Source organism: Oratosquilla oratoria, chromosome 6 (genome assembly GCF_046742065.1).
Source record: "Oratosquilla oratoria isolate Oo_2021 chromosome 6, ASM4674206v1, whole genome shotgun sequence".
NCBI lineage: Eukaryota > Metazoa > Arthropoda > Malacostraca > Stomatopoda > Squillidae > Oratosquilla > Oratosquilla oratoria.
The window spans coordinates 68,982,068-69,001,363 of NC_134782.1; the positions used below are offsets into that span (position 1 = coordinate 68,982,068).

A 19,296-nucleotide genomic window follows, 5' to 3' on the forward strand; every position below is an offset into this window, starting at 1 on the left:
TTGGTGAGGAACAGTGTGGATTTAGGACGGGTAGAGGTTGTGTAGATCAGATCTTTGTGGTAAGACATATGTGAGAAAGCTATAGGAAAGGGGAAGGATGTTTTTTGGGCTTTTATGGATCTGGAAAAGGCTTATGATAGGGTAGACAGAAAGGCACTGTGGGAGGTTATGCAGATTTATGGGATAGGAGGAAAGCTTTTGGGAGCTGTCAAGAGTTTTTATGAGAGTAGTAGAGCATGTGTTAGGATTAGAAATGAAGAGAGTGGTTTGAAGTAAAGGTGGGACTTCGTCAAGGATGCGTTATGTCGCCCTGGCTGTTCAACTTATACATGGATGGGGTGGTGCGAGAGGTGAATGCTAGGGTAGTGAGTCAGGGATTGGAGATGGTTAAAGAAAATGGAGAAAAGTGGGAGGTGAGCCAGCTGTTGTTTGCGGACGACACTGCGCTTGTGGCAGGGTCAGAGGAGGGATTGAGGAAGCTGGTGGCAGAGTTTGGGAGAGTATGTGATAGAAGAAAGCTGAAGATAAATGTGGGTAAAAGTAAGGTGATGAGATGTACAAGGGGTGAAAGTGGCAGTAGACTGGAAGTGAACATTAAGGGAGAACGACTGGAGGAAGTGGATAGTTTTAGATACTTGGGTGCAAGTGTAGCAGGAAAAGGTGGAGTGAAGGTGGAGGTAGAATGTAGATTGAGAGAAGCGAGTAAATGCCTTGGTGGTTTAAAGAATGTAATGAGGAATAGACAGTTGGGAATGTATGCGAAGAGGAGACTGTATGAAGGAGTGATTGTGCCAACAGCACTGTATGGGGCAGAAACGTGGAACATAAGAGAAGAAGAGAGAAGGAGTTTGAATGTGTTTGAGATGAGGTGTCTGAGAAGTATGGTGGGGGTTACTAGGCTGGATAGAGTGAGAAATGAGGAGGTGAGGAGGAGAACAGGGGTGAAAAAGGATTTGGGAGATAGGGTTGATGAAAGAATATTAGGATGGTTTGGACACATGGAAAGAATGAGTGAAGAAAGACTAGTAAAAGAGGTATGGAAGGCAGATGTGGAGGGAGTGAACATGAGGAGACATCCTAGGATGAGGTGGATGGATGGGGTGAAGGGGGCTTTGGGGAAGAGGGGAATGTCTGTTGAGGAAGGAAGGGAGAGGACGGAAGACAGAGGTGAGTGGAGAATGGTTGTATATGGATGATGATGTGACGGCATGAGGAGGAATGGGCGGGGGGTGGGGTAGTATGTGTGAGTAAATTTTGACGCAGCCCGAAGGGATTTCTCCCCGTCCTCGCCTTATATGCAAAGGGGGACGGAGAGGGGGGGTCGCCGATTAAATGAAGCGGCCTTGCTGTGGATGTACTGTGTCTTGCGACACTGCTTCTGACCCAGGGCGGTGGGCAGGGTGCAGGGATGACCCGTCATCCAGGAGGTGCTCAGATGAGAGGGAGGGTGGAAGGGGTGTGGAGTGTATTTAGGGATGAAATGGGTGGGAGTGTTTTTATGCCTTTCCCTTTTTGGCTACCTCCCTTGGAAGGGGGAAAAAGCCTTGGTATATGTATGTATGTAAATGTATATATATATATATATATATATATGTGTGTGTGTGTCCTAAAAATTAACTTGTTTTTTCTGTAGCAGAACCCAGCATTCTACTCTGATTCAAGAGAAATGCCGATTGCCAAAATTTCAGCTTGATCTGATAATATTTAGGGGTTGTGCATCAATGTTGAAGTTGCCACCATACTCCACCCAGAGACTCTTGAAGAGGGGGATGTCCGGGCCGGTAGAGGGGGCAATGTCCGCGACCTGGAAAGCTTGCTCCAACACAAGCTCCAGCATGTGGTGATGGCATGCCAGGTGGAGTGGGTCACAGTCAACTGAGCCTGAACAAGTTTGCAAGCTCCGCTCTCGTAGCCTGTGTTGTTGTTGTTGTTGTCGTTCCCTAGACTGTCTGTCCGAGCAGTCCCGTGTAGCCTGTGTTGGTGGTGCTTTGACACCACAGCCACCTGTAGCCTGTGTTGGTGGCTGTGGTGTCAAAGCACATGGTCCCGATCTTGTTCTCGATGCCCCACTCTTGGACAGCTGCCACCACAGCTTCGATGATGGCCTTCCCCATTCCGGAAGGCAGTTTAGGAGCCAAAATCAGCTGCTCCTTTCCATTACCAGAGACCAAGATTGGAAGCCTGTCCACCTTTTCTCTCCCGGTTATGTCTGGTAATATTTTACTGTCCCAGTGCAAGACGAAAGAAGCGTCAGAGGCAAAGTTATCCCAGATGTACTCGGCCCTGTCTTCCCTGAACTTTACCCTGGCACGACGAATGGAGCTTCGGCTAATGGCCATTTGGCTGACGTCTTGGCCGAGGGCATATACTGTGGCCCCGAGAACGTGCGTGGCCTTGCGATCGGTCATCTTAACGCGGTCCATTGCCACAGCTAGCTCTGGCATGACCACCTTGATGGTGCCGCACTTCATTCTGTTGGGTGTAGAAGTGGTGGAGGTGCTTGGTCCAGCCTCATCAGCTGTGTTCTCGGCGCTGCTACTGGTGGACGACTCCAACTGAGCCTCAGTGCTCATCCTCCGCCTTCATTTTCAGGGCTTCCTCCCTCCTCCACTTCACCACCTTGGCCTCTTCCTTCCTTGAGAGGTCGAAGTCCTCCTCACCAAACCTTCCTCTGCCCTCCCTTTGAGCTATGAGGAAGGTGAGGCCCTCGGGGTTTGTGATCATAGATTCGGCGGAGGTGTGGGCCACGTCGAAGAGAGTTCCTAGGTTTTCCAAGAACTCCTTCTTCCGTCCTTGAGTTGGACCTCCATTACGCCTTCCTTTCTTCGGGTGCTGCCACTCCTTGTGGCGCTTGGCAATCTGCTTGGCTATGTCGTGGTTATAAGCTGTTGGAATTTATGCTTTTCGCCACATTTCCACAACTGCTGCTGTCGCTGTCGCCGCCTTGGCGCTTGCCATAAGTTCTTCCTTCAGCTCCAGGTGATGGTGGAAAAACACCTGCATCACCTCCCCCACAGTCGGCAGCCTGTGTTGTGATGGTAGGGAAGGAGAGGGATGGCTAATCAGCCAAACTTCAGTTTTTGCCCTTGTGGAAGAAGCCATCAAGCAAGATCATACTCCTGGGGGAAGAGAGAGAGAGAGAGAGAGAGAACTTTGAAGCCAATGCGCATCCCCTAAATATTCTTCGATTGTACTCAAATTTCACCAAAATACATGTTTTACACACTTCATTCAATTTCTGGGTTCCAAGCAAGGAAATTCACAATTTCAATTTGTTACCCTCTACCTTGGGACCACCCTAATACATATAAAATTTTAAACAGAGGACAAATTTTCTGTGAGACATATGTAGTTGATAACAGCATTTTTGCAGTTATTAAACTTTTTCTGATATTCACTAAATTTGTATAATCTTCCATTTACTCAATGTTTCATCATTAATAAGACATCTTCAGGATTGTCTGTATAGACATAAGACAAATATTTACAAGATGGTGTCATGAAAACAATATTAACATGAATTAAAAAGTAATACATATGATGGTAGGAATTTATATACAAGATGAACAATAACTATGACACCTTTAGTTTTCATTGCTCATTTTAGATGTACCATCTTGTGTATTACTTCTTATTTCCTGTTATATTTTTCATGACACCGTCTTGTCATTATTTGTCTTATATTACAGACAATCCTGAAGATATCTTATTAAAGATGAAACAGTGAATAACTAAGATTATGCTAATTTAGTTTATGCACATCTACTTGAAGGAAAAACTATCATTAAAAACATTGAGAATACGAGATAAAAATGAAATAACTACAATAATGCTGTCATTTTCAACTCCACATGTCATATATGTATATATATATATTGTAACAAACCTCCCCAGAGACTGGAGGTCGTCACTCGCTTGAGAATCCGCAGGTTCGGCGCATCCTGACAGACGCGACGGTAATTTTTCGAGCTTCGCCCAGCTGCCCGTCACCTCGTCCTTGCTTAGTTCCTAAGGCGACGAAAACGCCAAGTTTATTCACACTTCTATTTACGCACAATCACTACAAAAAGAGTACTGGGCTGTAGGAGGCACCTCGGGTCGCTTGCCAACCCTCGAAAGGCTACTTGAAGCCTCGCTACAGCTTACAAACACGATACTAAAGACGAGCGGGAACCACGACGTCTTCTCCTATCGGATGCTGCTGTTCGTCTTCCCGTCATTGCTGGGTAGCGTGGTTTTATAGCACGCCTCGACCAATTACAGTCACTGCTCGAGGTCACGTGACTCCAGGTGGCGTCCGCCCTTGGTGCCACGGGTACCACGATGTCGTCACATCATGTGATTTGGGGCCGCGTTCGTAACACTACCCCCACCTGTAAAGAGATGGAGCGACCTCGCTCCCCAATCCCCTACTCCACTTAAATCCATGTATCACCAAAAAGAGAAACTAAAAATTACTTTTTTTGTATCACAGAACTAACTGAGGACGTAATCTTCACTCCATACCGGTAGGCGACGCTCCCGTCTGGGTCTCCTTACCACGAGCCCAGCGTCGACGTCTGTGAGTGCCCCCTCTAAGGGGCACAGCTCCTCTGCTACACACTCCTCCAGCACCAGTGACGCGGTCCTCCTCGGGTCCGGGTCTCCGTCCGCCCCCATCGTTAGTGACGCGTCGTTCCCCATCATCCACGGTTCGTCGTCCCCCAGGTTTCGGTCCTCGTCCTCCTCGTCGCTGCTCGATTGAGAAGCTCGCTCCCCCCAGGAGAAGTTGCCAGGGCCGTGGTACCTCCACAGCCTATCAGCATGCACCACCAATGCTCTCCTCCTTGCCCCCTGGCGGATCCTGAAGGTGACGTCCGAGATGACCTTCTCCACCACATATGGTCCCTCCCAGGGGCTCTGGAGCTTGGGAGACAACCCTTTCTTACGTCGAGGGTTGTGTAGCCACACTTGATCCCCCTCGCTAAAGGGCGGTGACGTAGCTCGACGGTCGTACCGATCCTTCATCGCCTCGCCCGACACCTTCAGGTTAGATCTCACCTAATGGTGCACCTCACGGAGGCGGTCCCGGAGGGCCACTGCGTACTGGGTGGCCGAAGTGGGCATGTCCTCGTCCGGCGGCCTGCCAGTCACAAGGTCCACCGGCATCCGCAGCTCCCGCCCGCACATCAACCGAGCTGGCGTGTACCCGGTTGCCTCATGTTCAGCTGAACGGTAGGCCTATAGAAGCAGGGGGATTTTTAAGTCCCAATCTTCCTGACTCTCCTGACAACACTTCGCCAACTCCTGCCCCAGCGTGCGGTTGAAGCGTTCCACCATGCCGTCTGATTTTGGCCGCAGGGGCGTGGTACGTGTCTTTTTGATGCCCAGCAATTTACAGCACTCCCGGAATACTGCAGACTCAAACTCCCTTCCCTGATCGGAGTGCAGCTCGTGCGGCGCTCCAAACCGGGCGAAAAACTCGTCCACTAACACGCCTGCCACGGTGGTAGCCTCATGGTTCGGCAACGGGTATGCCTCCGGCCATTTTGTAAAATAATCCATGGCCACACACACGAAGCGGTTGCCTCGGGCCGTCTGAGGAAATGGTCCTAGGATATCCACCGCCACCCTCTCCATAGGTGCCCCAACCTGATACACTTGTAAGGGAGCAGCTGTTCTCCTCCCGGGGCCCATCTTCCCACCGCACACGTCGCAAGATTTACACCACTCGCTCACGTCCTTCCGCATGCCCACCCAGTACACTCGCTGCATTAAGCGCCCCAGGGTTTTCTTCACACCGAAGTGGCCACTCGCACTGCCACTGTGAGCCTCGCGCACTAATGCTTCCCTCATATTAATGGGAACTATGGTTTGCCAGAAGGATATACTGCCGTCACACGAGTCCCACTGCCGCTGCAGCACACCCTCACTTACTCGCAACACTGACCATTGCTGCCACAACGCCTTCGCTGCCGGGCTTAGCGGCGCCACACTTTCCCAAGGCGGTTTTATCTCGCCTTCCTCCCTCAGTGTCACTATGGGCCCAATATCAGCATCATCTCGCTGGGCTTGCTTGAGGTCCTCTCCCCACTCCGTGTCAATAGCGAGAGCAGCAGCCTTCACGCGCACAGGTTCCGTTTCACGGCGGCTACAATGCTTACAGTCGCTATCGCAGGGGCGGCGGCTCAGGCTGTCAGCATTGTTATGCGTGTTCCCTGACCGGTACTCGATGTGGTAGTCGTGCTGCTCCAGCTTCCCAATCCATCTAGCCAACTGCCCCTCCGGATTTCTGAGGTTTTTGAGCCACCTCAGAGCAGCGTGGTCGGTCCTGATCTTGAACTTGGCCCCGTACAGGTAAGGATGGAAGTGGTCAATGGCCAGAATCACCGCCAACAACTTACGGGTGACGCAATAGTTCCTCTCTGGTGCTGAGAACTTCCTGCTAAAGTAGGATACGACCCACTCCTGCCCATCTTTCTCCTGAGACAAAATAGCCCCTACTCCCTCAGCACTTGCGTCACAATCCAGCACGTACGGCTTTGTGGGGTCCGGGTACGGCAACACGGGAGTTAGCGAGTGCCTCCTTCAATGCATCAAAGGCCCATTGACATTCTTCACTCCAGTGAAAGGAGGCCCCTTTCCGAGTCAAGTGGTGGAGTGGTACTGCGATTTGTGCGAACCCCTTGACGAACCGCCTGTAGTACGTACACAAACCAATAAACCCGCGCACTTCCGTCACACTGCGCGGAACCGGCCACTCTTTAACCGACTCTACCTTACCAGGGTCTGTTTTCACCCCCTCACTACTCACTATGTGTCCCAGAAAAGGCACCTCCCTCTGAAAAAGGTAGCACTTCTTCGGACTGCGTTTCACATTCGCTGCCCTGAACCTATCCAACACTACCTTAAGCCATACACTAGCACATCGTCTACGTATACCAGGGCGCTTTTCCAGAGCAGCCCATCCAACACACGCTCCATCAGGCGCTCAAAGGTTGCCGGGGCATTCACTAGGCCAAAACTCATCACTTGGAATTGATATAGCCCCTGCCCATATGAGAAGGCCGTCTTCTCTCTGTCCTCCTCCGCTACCTCAACTTGATGGTAACCAGACTTCAAGTCCAAGGTCGAGAACCACTGAGCACCCGCGAGCGCGTCATCCACCCTCGGTAGAGGGTACGAGTCCTTGGTTGTCACCGCGTTAAGGCCCCGATAGTCCACACAACACCTGGTGGACCCGTCCTTCTTCTTTACGAGTACGACGGCCGCACTCCAGGGACTGGTCGACTTTTCGATTACCCCTTGCGTGCGTAGTTCCTCCACGGCTTTCTCCACTTCCAGCCGACGTGCGGGCGCGATCCTTCGGGGCGGCAGCTTGACCGGCCGACTATCCCCTGTGTGTATACGGTGTTTCACCAGGCTGGTCCGGCCCAGGTCGGTATACCCCTTCGAGAAGACATCTGCATACTGAGTCAACACTTTACTCACCTCGTCAACCTGTTCCCCAGACATGCCGAGCTCCTCTTCAATAGATCCTGCAGATGAGGTGGGACTTCAGTGTTACTCCCCTGCTTGTTCTCGAAGTGACCTTCCATGACCATAGTCGCCTGTACACCACCCTCGCCCGGGCCCAGGCTTTCCCCTTCCTGCTCTTTACTTAGACGGCAACGGTGGTTGGTTTCAGGTGGTCGTACAGTGTGGGCTTCCTCTGCGTCAACGGCGCCATCCCGAAGCGGCACCACGTCACCTCCGACTGACATGGTCATCTCCCCGAAATCCAGCACCGTCCTGCTTTGCTGGAGATAGTCTAGACCGAGCAAGTTCTCCCCGACGTCAGCTACAAAAACGGGAAGATGCTCCTCCGTGTTGCCAACCGTTACCCTGGCATGCACTGGTCCCCGCAGCTGCGTGCAGTGTCCCGTGATCCCACACAGCTGTTGCTGGGCCACCGGGGGTCGTCCAGTTGTCACCATGCCGTCCTGCACGAATGTGCGTTCTGCGCCCGAGTCCACCGTTAAGTAGCAAGACTTACCGTCCACTTGCCCGCCTACCTGAACGGTCCGGGCGCCCTCGGCGCGGCAACTTAAACGGACTGGGGTCTCCCGTCTTCCGACTGGCATTCGACCCCTTCCGCCAGCCCCTCCCAGTTTCCCGCTACCTTCTTGCTATCCTTGTCGGAGACGATGGCACACCCTGCCGTCTTATACCTCTCACCACAACTCCAGCAGCAGGGTTTGTACCCGTACGGTCCTGTTCCAGCACCGACAGCCTTTCCGCCACTCGTCCCCTGTGGGCAGTACTTTTTGGAATGCCCCTGTTGCCCACAATAGTAGCATTTACCCCGGAACTCACCTGAGGGTGATGCAGGTCTAGAGGGGGGTTTGTCCACTTTCCCCTTCCTTGCCCTCACCTTGCAGGAGTCACTGTTCCAGCTGGGTCGCTCCCGCGTAACCCGGAGAAACGACTCCATCTCCAGGCCCCTCGCCAGGGCCTCCTGTAGGTCCTTAGGGTGCACCTGCTGGACGTATATCCTCAGCTGCTGGTTGTCGATGGCGTCAACAAACTGATCCCGCAAGAGAATGGTGATCATCTCCTCACTGGCCTCCGGGTACGCACGGCGCACCAATACCTCCAAATCCAGCGCTAAGCGTGTCAGGGTCTCTCCCGGACCTCTTACCCGGGCGCGGAACCTGGTCCTGAACACCTCAGTTTGATGCTGATGTCCGTACCTCCTCTCCAGCGTCGCCGTCACCTTACTGTAGGAGGTCCGCTGAGTGGCTGGCAGCTGGTTCAGGACTTCCAACGCTGGGCCTTTGAGCGCCCACACGAGCTGCATGGCCATCTCCGGTCGGCTCCACTGATGGGCGCTAGCCAAGAGTTCGAACTGTGTCTTGTACGCTTCCCAAGACACTGTTCCGTCGAACTCCTGCGGGCGGCGCCTCGTCCCGCTCCTTAGCCTCCGTGACGTGGAGTTGGCAGCCGAGAGGCCCGACATTACCGAGGCTGGCGGGGATGGCGGAGGCGACAAAACACTCGCCGGGGTACCTGGGGGAGACGGGAACGCCCTTGCCAATGGAGAAAGGCTCTTGAGTCTTCCGTGCCGACTATTAGCTTCGTCCTCGTCACTATCTTCCGCCTCGCTAGCTTGCCCACTCTCCCAGTGCAGCGTATCCTCATGCTGAGAGAGGGCAGGGGGTACTTGTGCTGCCACAACTTCATCCACATACTTCCTAAGGTCACTGGCCACTTTTTCAACTTCTCCCTTCACCTCGTCCTTGGTGAAAACTGCACTTAAAACCTCTTCTTTCACCCGCGAACACTCCTCCTTAACGAGACCAAGCACCCGTTCGAACACACTGTCAACACGGTTCGCCACTGCTTGAATTTCGTCTCGCTGTGCTTTTCCTTGCTCCGATAAAGCATGGTTCACCATTGCTTGCAGTTCAGCGTGCTGTGTCCTTCCTTGTTCCGCCATAGCTCCTATAACGTCTGCTAGTGAGGTTTCAGTATCAGCCATACTAGTGTAATGACTCTACGGCACTGAAAACGACCACAATATCACTTACCTGGGCACAACATCTTGGACCTGTCACCCGTCACGACAAAACGGTCGCGGCTTCTCCCGCTCACACTCGATAGATCACCGCGGCGCACTTAAAAATGCACTTATACTTACAAATCCCACTTCTGACACCACTGTAACAAACCTCCCCAGAGACTGGAGGTCGTCACTCGCTTGAGAATCCGCAGGTTCGGCGCATCCTGACAGACGCGACGGTAATTTTTCGAGCTTCGCCCAGCTGCCCGTCACCTCGTCCTTGCTTAGTTCCCAAGGCGACGAAAACGCCAAGTTTATTCACACTTCTATTTACGCACAATCACTACAAAAAGAGTACTGGGCTGTAGGAGGCACCTCGGGTCGCTTGCCAACCCTCGAAAGGCTACTTGAAGCCTCGCAACAGCTTACAAACACGATACTAAAGACGAGCGGGAACCACGACGTCTTCTATCGGCTGCTGCTGTTCGTCTTCCCGTCATTGCTGGGTAGCGTGGTTTTATAGCACGCCTCGACCAATTACAGTCACTGCTCGAGGTCACGTGACTCCAGGTGGCGTCCGCCCTTGGTGCCACGGGTACCACGATGTCGTCACATCATGTGATTTGGGGCCGCGTTCGTAACAATATATATTATATGTACAGTATATATATATATACATATATATATATATATATATATATATATATATATACACATATACACACACACATATATATACACATACACATATGTACATATACATACATGTACCATTGGTGTTTTCCCCCTTACAAGGGAGGTAGCAAAAGTCAAAAGCATAAATCCAGTCCCACCCATTTCATCCCCACATACTCCATTCACACTCACCAGCCCTCCCTCCCTCTTTTCTTGGCTCCTCCAGGGTCAGAAGCACTGCAGGAAGACACTGCAGATCCACAGCAAAGCCACTTCATTTAATCCCTCTGTAAATGTGTAGTTTCTATCTACATTATTATGGTACTGGTGTTGGGGAAGCAAAGTCTGAGTGGTGTCTTTTCTTTACTGTTCTAATGTTCTCTCTGGTTTACACATACAGTGCAACCTCCGAAGTAACCTCGGGGGATTGCCAGATTGTACATACATATATATAAATTTACAGTGGTGCCATATACTGATTGGATACATAAAAAAGGGGGGTCATCATGTTGGGTTTGGGTGACAATGACAAGTGCTGGACAGGCGCCCTTCTCATTGTATTTGAGGAGGGCAGTCTCTTTTGTCTGATGCAGGTGTCAGGGCATTTTCCCCAAAACACTGGCGAGGCCTACTGTTCAAGTAGGTGTTGCCTGGAAGCTGGGTCTTCAGGTCACTAGGAACAATCGAATGTCCCTTGCTTGAGATCTGGAGGAACAATTGATGGTCCCTGGAGTTGGTTGGAAGACGTTGGAGTACTTCTCACTTCATATGCGTGTGTGCATGCTGGGCACTGAAGGGGTTGATAACATGACCACCTCATGCAGAAAAAGATGGGGAGAAATCCCTTCAGGCTGCATCAAAATATCATTCACACATATTCTCTCACCTCTCAAACCCCCATCCATGCATCACAGCATCATCCATATACAACCATTCTCCACTCACTCCTATCTTCTGTCTTCTTCCTTCCTCAACAGATATTCTCCTGTTTCCCAATGCCTCTTTTACCCCATCCACCTCATCCTTGGTGGTCCCCTCATGTTCACTCCCTCAACCTCTGCCTTCTACACCTTATATACCATTTTTCTTCACTCATTCTTTCCATGTATCCAAACCATCCCAGTACTCTTTCAGCAACCCTATCTCCCAACTCCCTTTTCAATCCCGCTCTCCTCACCTTGTTTCTCACGCTATCCAGCCTAGTAACACCTACCATACTTATCGGGCATTTCATCTCAAAAACATTTAAACTCTTCCTCTTATGTTCCATGTTTCTGCCCCATAGTGCTGTTGGCACAATCACTCCTTCATACAATCTCCTATTAGCATCCCTTCCCAAATGTGTATTTCTCATTACATTTTTCAATCCCCCAAGACAGTTACTTGCTTCTCTCAATCTACATTCTACCTCCACTTCTCCCATTCTCCTCCCAAGTATCTAAAGCTATCCACTTCCAGTCTCTCTTCCTCAATACTCACCTCCAATTTGCTGCCATCCTTTCCCCTTGTAAATCTCATCACCTTACATTTACCTACATTAATCTTCAACTTCCTTCTTTCACACACCCTCCCAAACTCCGTCACCAAGTTCCTTAATCCCTCCTCCGATTCTGCTGCAAGTGCAGTGTCATCAGCAAATGACAACTGGCTTATCTCCCATTTTTCTCCATTTTCTTTAACCATTTCTAATCCACAGTCCATTACTCTTGGATTTACCTCTTGCACCGCCCCATCCATTTGGACCTATATGAATTTGAGACTAGGTATGATAAATTGGAGAGTAGATGGGACCCAAACATTGCTCTTTTCCTGTATACTGCAGTTAAGTAAATCCACAACTAAGCGGCCTTGCTGTGGATGTGCTGTGCCTTGCGACACTGCCTCTGACCCAGGGTAGTGGACAGGGTGCAGGGATGACCTGTCATCCAGGAAGTGCTAAGATAAGAGGGAGGGTGGAAGGGAGTGGAGTGTATTTAGGGATGGAATGGGTGGGAATGATTTTATGCCTTTTCTTTTTGGCTACCTCCCTTGTAAGGGGGAAAAAGCCTTGGTATATGTACATACAACTCCTTACCCAAGTGAGTGGAACTGAACTCAGACCACTTAACAGGCAAGCACAATACCACTAGACCAGCAAGACAGTGTAATGAAGAAGTGGGGATAAACTAGCTCCAGCTGTGGGGCCCTACTGTGGAAGTGTAGTGTTATGGTGTTGCTTCTGACCTATACCATTGGCAGGGGATAGGGATGACATCATCCACAAGGAGCAAAGATGGGACAAACAACTAGTTGGTTTTCAGATGGCTGTGGGATAGGTGAAAGGTGGATATAGACTTTTACTTAGCCACCCTATAGGAGGAAAGGTCCTTATGGTATTTGTTTGTACATATACTGAAGGCTTTTTCCCCCTTACAAAGGAAGTAGCCAAAAAACTAAGGCATAAATTCCACTCCCATTCACTCATGTCCCTCTTATCTTCGCTCCTCCTGAATGATGGGCCATCCCTGCATCTTGCCACTGCCCTGGGTCAGAAGTAGTGTTGCAAGACACAGTGGGGCTGCTTCATTTAATTGGCAAAAAAAAAAAAAAAAAAAACCTCTCTGTCCCCTCATGCAGAAAAAATAGAAGACGGATAGAAATTCCTTTGGGCTGCATCAAAATATTTTTCACTCATACTCCCTTACCACCCTATCTCCCACCCACTCTTTCATGCATCACATCATAACCATTCTCCATTTACCCCAATCTTCTGTCTTCTCCTGTCCTTCCTCAAGACATTCCCCTTTCCCAATGCCCCATCCATCCATTTCATCCTTGGACACCTCCTTATGTTCACCTTTCCACACCTTTTACCAATCTTTCTTCACTCATTCTTTCTGTGTGTCCAAACCATACAAATACCTTTTCATCAACCCTATCTCCCAACTCCCTTTCCACCCCCATTCTCCTCCTCCTCACGACCTTGTTTTTCACTATCTAGCCTAGTAACCCCTACCATACTTTTCAGGCACCTCATCTCAAACACATTCAAACTCCTCTCTTGTTCCATGTTTCTGCACCATAGTGCTGTCAGTACAACCACTCCTTCATACAATCTCTTCTTTGTATCAATTCCTAAACGTCTATTTCTCATTGCACCTTTTAATCCCCCAAGGCATTTACTTGCTTCTCTAAATCTTCATTCTACCTCCACTCCTCCCTTTCCCACCACATTCACACACAAGTATTTGGAACTATCCACTTCCTCCAGTCTCTCTCCCTTAATACTTGCTTTCAGTCTGCTGCTACTTTCTCCCCTTGTACATCTCATCACCTTATTTTTACCCACATTCATCTTCAACTTCCTTTGCACACCCTCCCAAACTCCATCACAAACTTCCTCATTCCCCCCTCTGATCCTGCCACAAGCAGTGTCATCAGCAAACAAAAACTGGCTTATCTCCCACTTCTCTCCATTTTCTTTAACCATCTCAAATCCCTGACCCATTACCCTTGCATTTACCTCTCGCACCACCCCATCCATGTATAAATTGAAGAGCCAAGGTGACATAACACATCCCTTGCAAAGTCCCACCTTTACCTCAAACCACTCATACTCTTCATTTCAGATTCTAATACAGGCTCTTCTACTCTTGTAAAAACTCTTGACTGCTCTTACATACATACATATACCAAGACTTTTTCCCCCTTACAAGGGAGGTAGCCAAAAAGGAAAAGGCATAAAATCACTCCCACCCATTCCATCCCTGAATACACTCCACACCCCTCCACCCTCCCTCTCATCTTAGCACCTCCCGGATGACGGGTCATCCCTGCACCTTGTCCACTGCCCTGGGTCAGAAGCAGTGTCGCAAGACACAGCACATCCACAGTATTGACTGCTCTTAACACCTGAAATTATTCTGTCCCCTAACCCCAGTGATTGTTGGTGATCAGATGTATGGATCAAGAAATAAAAAGGTACTCCATGGATATAATTTTTTTTTAATAGTGATAAAGAATTTTACCAGGAAATCAAAGTACAGATACAATAAAGGGTTATATCCTGAGTGAAGAGAAACACGTTACATTTTCTGGATTGCCATAAAATAGTATTAGGTCATGAAAAGTTATCAATACTCAATAAATCTCTTCTTTGCTCTTCATATACAGAAGAATAAATTGTACAAATTTTTTTAAGGTGATTGTGTAATCATTCATTCTCAAAAACCTCATACATACAACACATACAACCTCAAAAAAACTAGTGATTTTTCTAGAAAAATTCTATAGGTTTTATGAATGTATTGTTAATCATGAATGACTAGCAATACAATCAACATAACAGGCAGTAATCAGAATTACTTCTGTGTTCATTTCTCTCTCTATTCTGCTGTTCTAAACTTGCAGCAATAGCCTGTGCAAGCATAGCATCTTCATCATCTTGTGGAGTACCAGTGCCAGGACCTGATGGAGATGATCTTTCCACAGCCTTACTGTTACTGGCTGACTGGAGTGACTGTGCCATTGCTCTGGCTAAGGCTTCATCTTCACTCTAGAAAAGATGGAAAAAGTCACAAAAAAGGGGCATCAGTGTCATTATAAGTACTAATTGTTTTAGTTTTATATGTTCTTCTCTTTATAATAAATAAAGTATGTACACCTCTTCTGAGTAAAGTATACATGTAGAGAAAGCCTTCCCCCTTATAATTGGAGTGGCAATCAAAGCACACATCAAAAACAAATAAAATACACACCATTACCCTTTTCTCAACACTTCAGGGACAATGGGTCACCCTGTATCCTGCCAAGGCCTTCTTGCAAATCTGCCTTACCACAAAAATCTTATCCACACCTGTTCTACCTTTCCTAAACCCACACTGCTGCTCACCATATAGAAGCATATACTTGGAATAGCTTAGAAGGGGAAATAGGTCAAGCTGGAGCAATACATGAATTCAAATCTAAATATTACAATTCAAAATTAAAGATGTAAATCAAGTTGATGTACAATAACTTAATGCTATATATCCATATACCAAGAGTTTCTTCACCCTTGTAAGGGAGGTGGCCAGTCAAAGCACACACCCATTCCACTCCCATCCACCAACCCTTGTTTCCCTCTCATCCTAGCTCCTCATGGATGAAAGGTCTTCCTTGTCTTCAGCCCACTGCCTGGGTCAGAAGCAATGCAACAAGACACATTACATCCACAGCAGGGCTGGTTCACTTGCATGACAACCCTTACTTGTACAGGAAATAAAAATAGTTATGATAAATTGATAAAGGGTGGAGACTTGGAATTAAAAAGGCAGAAAGGAGAAGTTTAAATGCGTTTGAGATGAAATGTCTGAGAAATATGGAAGTGGTTATAAGGTTGGATAAAGTAAGAAATGAGGTGAAGAGGAGAGTGGGGGGTTGAAAATGAGGTAGGAGATGGGGCTGATGAAAGGTTATTCAGATGGTTTGGGCAAATGGAAAGAATGAGTAAAGAAAGATTGGCAAAAACAGAGGTGGATGGAGTGAACTTGAAGCAATGACTAAGCATGAGATGGATGAATAAGATGAAAGGGGCTTTGAGCAAGAGGGGAATGTCTGTTGAACAGGGAAGGAAGGCAGGGGATAGGTGTGAGTGGAAAGTGGTTGTATATGGATATTTTGATACAGCCTGAAGGGATTTCTCGTCTTCTCTATTTTCCTTCATTAGGGGCCAAGGAGGGAGGGTCGCTGTGTAAGTGAAGTGGCCCTGCTCTGGATGTACTGTGTCTTGCTGTATTGCTTCTTCTCCTGGGCAGTGGGCAGGAGACAGGGATGACCCTTAATCCACTAGCAAATAAGATGAGATGGAAACAATGGGAGTGGGTCTGTGCCTTGACTGACTACCTCCCTTATTAGTGGGAAAAAGGCTTTGGTATACGGATAGATAGTTAGATACTGACATTAACAATTTTGTTTCAACCAAAACAAATAATGTCCAGTTTGTCTGCCCTTACATTATCATCTGTTTCTAGTCTAACTGAAAAAAGGCATCAATGTGAGCATACACAATTTTTAATTTCTAGTGTCAATGGTTGTTAGTTTTACTGTACAAGGGACTGATCCTGTGTTGTTTGGATAATTTTCTTTAGATGCTATTTTTTGATTTGTGACCCACCATTTTTTTTTCTCTCCTTGACTAACTCTTGTTATGGCTCATGCCTCTTCAGCTGCATTCTGCCTAATTCATAATATTCATATTTTTCCCTATTTGCTAGTCTCCAGGTCCTTTGGATTATTGTATCTACCATAGCTGAAGATCCAAATCTGACTTTAAATGGTCACATCCTTTAACACATTTCCTTAAACAAGGAATTTCATTGTGAGAGGTGCATGCTGTGAAAATGGATAAAACTCAAACCCATTTCTACACAATTTTTTTTGCTGGCTGTTGCATGAATAATAACAGTTAATGTGGTCACAAATGTGAATGGTCATAAGTCACATAGGTCATAACTCTGACTACTTGTACTTTCTACAAGTCTTTCCTCACTTATACTTTCCATATACACAAACTATCTCAGCACACTCTGCAGTACATGCCCAGTTAACTGAAACTGCTCCCAGAGATACGTGCCATCCACAAGGGATGCAAGGGCTTCTTGTGGCCTAATTAACAGGTTTCTAACTGACATTCATTTCTGCCTAACCTCCACATTTCTCACTATCCATTCTTGAAACACCTATCATTTTCTCAAACATCTCATCATAAACATACTGTCTATTCTTTTCTAACTCCCCTATATGCCAAATATTTGCTCTATACATGAGAAATAAAATTCAATTTCATATGAAAAGAAAGGGGATGAGGGTGGTGCTGATCCTTACAAGATTTCCTTGAATTGCTGCAGCTGAAGCAGCACGTGCTGGCACATTCCCTGTTGGTCTTGGCCCAGTTGATTCTGGACTAAAGTAGCGTCGGATGCCATTGGGCTGACTTGTCCTACTGCTGCTACCACCACTATCTTTGCATCCACTTGGCCCGCTAGTTTTCAGGCCTTTACGGACATTGCCTTGATTTCTTTTTAATGCTGCTAAACTAAAACAGAAAGTGAATTATGCTAAAAGTATATCCAATTTCCACTTGAAACAGTGTTATACTTCTGTGCTTTTCAAATGTAAGACAATATATATGTATATATATTAATACATCACAGATACAAGTATTTCAAATGAACAGTGACAAAAGCATGTGAAAAGCATTGCCAACATTGAGACTTACGCTGTTCTTTCCTGTCTCGTTTTGGGCCCCTGACAATCATGATCAGTTGTGTGGCGGTGACGAAGACAGAAGTTAAGCTTACAAGAATCACATTGTACTGGAACAACTTCTTTGGTTTTGCATCCAGTTGCTGAGCATTTGTTGGTGTAAATCTATAAAGAGTACATTCTTTATAAGTTCATGGTCCATAGAAAATATAATGTTTAAAAATGTAAAATCTTTCAATGCAAATGCACCAGCATTATATTTTTATTCTAAGCATTCAGAACATGACATACCAATGTTTAAAAATTAAAAAATCAGTATGTCATAATTCAACATTCAATCTGTGGTGTTGTCACAATGTGGCTGCAAGAGGCATCAGTGACCAGGAGAGGACAGAGACCCAATGAGCCCACAAGAAAACTAAACTAATCAAAACCATTGCAAGTACTGACTTTGGACAACAAGAAGAAACTGATAACTGTGTTCAAGCAATTCATAAGAACCACCCTTGACTACTCCTAGTCAGCATGGTTTCCAACAATCTGCAAGACAAACACAAACAACTTACAAAAACTAAAGAAAGGAGCATAGAGTAACAACAGGATGCACCAAAACCATCCCAAATGAACACCAAAATCCTTCCCATAGAACATCAAACGAAAATGACTAACATAATTCTACACCAGAATCCTTTACACCCCACACCCATCACACCACATCTGACAAGAACCACTAATAAAACAAAAAAATACACCAGCAGTATACTACTCAAGCATTTATAACAACTTACCACCACCACACTCAGATCACTCAACAAACCCTTCAAGAAAGATCACCAAACTCCATACTCCACCGACAACTCCCAGACATAAGCACAACAGGAAAACCCTTCAACATCTAGTAAGAACCACACACTGGCAAGATTAGACTCAGGACCCCATCCATCACTAAAACAGTACCAACACAGAAGATACAGAAAACTTCATACCACAATGTTCCACACTAACAACCCTTATGGAGCAACACATCTTCCTTGAGTGACTTATGGACCCACCCAGAGGCTGTTGCTGGTTACCTGAAGCCTGTGGGTCTTCTGTATAGACCAGGATCAACAAATTGATTGATCTTGATCTTGATCTTATTTATATCCTCCACTTTATGTAGACCACACCAATGATTCATACTCCAATCTAGGTGGTTCAGACAGTCTATGATTTTTATTTATCTATAGTGGAAAGTCCCAGATGCAACCACCACACATAAGACACAGAACACCTCATACTACAATGCCCCATACTGACTATCCCCAGACAACAATAGAATGTCTCTTCTCTAAGTGACTTATGGTCCTACATAGAGGCTGTAGTCCACTTCCTGGGGGCAACAGGTCTTCTGCAAGAGAGACCAGGGGCAATAGATTAGATACCCCAGATGCAACCACCACACACAGGATACTGAACACCTCGTACTACAATGCCCCACACTATCCCCAGACAACAATACCATATATCTTCTCTTAGTGACTTATGGTCCTGCCCAGGGGCTGTTGCCCATTTCCTGAAGGCCATGGGTCTTGTGCAAGAGAGATCAGGGGCAATGGATTGGTTGATTCCTTTAGGTTCTTCAACAGTTTGTAAGCTTCATGCATGACTGCTATGTTTGTCAAGTGACAAGGTATCCATGACCAACACAGCTGGTACAAGGAAGAAGGGAAAATTCCCTGGTTGTCAGTTCTTCTTATATGAAAAAGTGGAGGACTGATCACTGAAGCTAACTTACACTGATCTTGAACCCAGTCCAGAGTCTGAATATCTATGCTTCTGGGTTGCATTTTTAGACAGAGGTCAGGATGTTGATGGGATTTGAAAACTAGCAGTGG

The 19,296-nt window shown here is 47.2% G+C and overlaps 2 protein-coding genes across 4 annotated transcripts in view; both read right to left on the reverse strand.

Annotated features, from left to right (window-relative positions):
* Nucleotides 1–7,916: 7,916 nt before the first annotated feature.
* On the reverse strand, nucleotides 7,917–10,242 carry LOC143026575 (uncharacterized). The gene has a single exon (XM_076187207.1). It carries the CDS (start codon nucleotides 9,497–9,499, stop codon nucleotides 8,066–8,068), a length of 1,434 nt encoding a protein of 477 aa, XP_076043322.1. The 5' UTR covers nucleotides 9,500–10,242; the 3' UTR covers nucleotides 7,917–8,065.
* A 3,920-nt stretch (nucleotides 10,243–14,162) lies between these two features.
* Nucleotides 14,163–19,296, reverse strand: part of LOC143026577 (AN1-type zinc finger protein 2B-like) — a 44,131-nt gene continuing 38,997 nt past the window's right edge. For all 3 annotated transcript variants that reach the window (XM_076187209.1, XM_076187211.1, XM_076187210.1), the window contains 3 exons: nucleotides 17,433–17,584; nucleotides 17,039–17,249; nucleotides 14,163–14,729 (listed from right to left, as the gene is read on the reverse strand). In XM_076187209.1, the coding sequence (XP_076043324.1) occupies nucleotides 14,511–14,729; nucleotides 17,039–17,249; nucleotides 17,433–17,584 (582 nt within the window). In that variant the 3' untranslated portion in view covers nucleotides 14,163–14,510. The remainder of the gene's footprint in view (nucleotides 14,730–17,038; nucleotides 17,250–17,432; nucleotides 17,585–19,296) is intronic.

Bases quoted from the DNA above. Each gene is read 5' to 3' on its own strand.
- LOC143026575 (XM_076187207.1), bottom strand. From the start codon at position 9,499: ATGGCTGATACTGAAACCTCACTAGCAGACGTTATAGGAGCTATGGCG.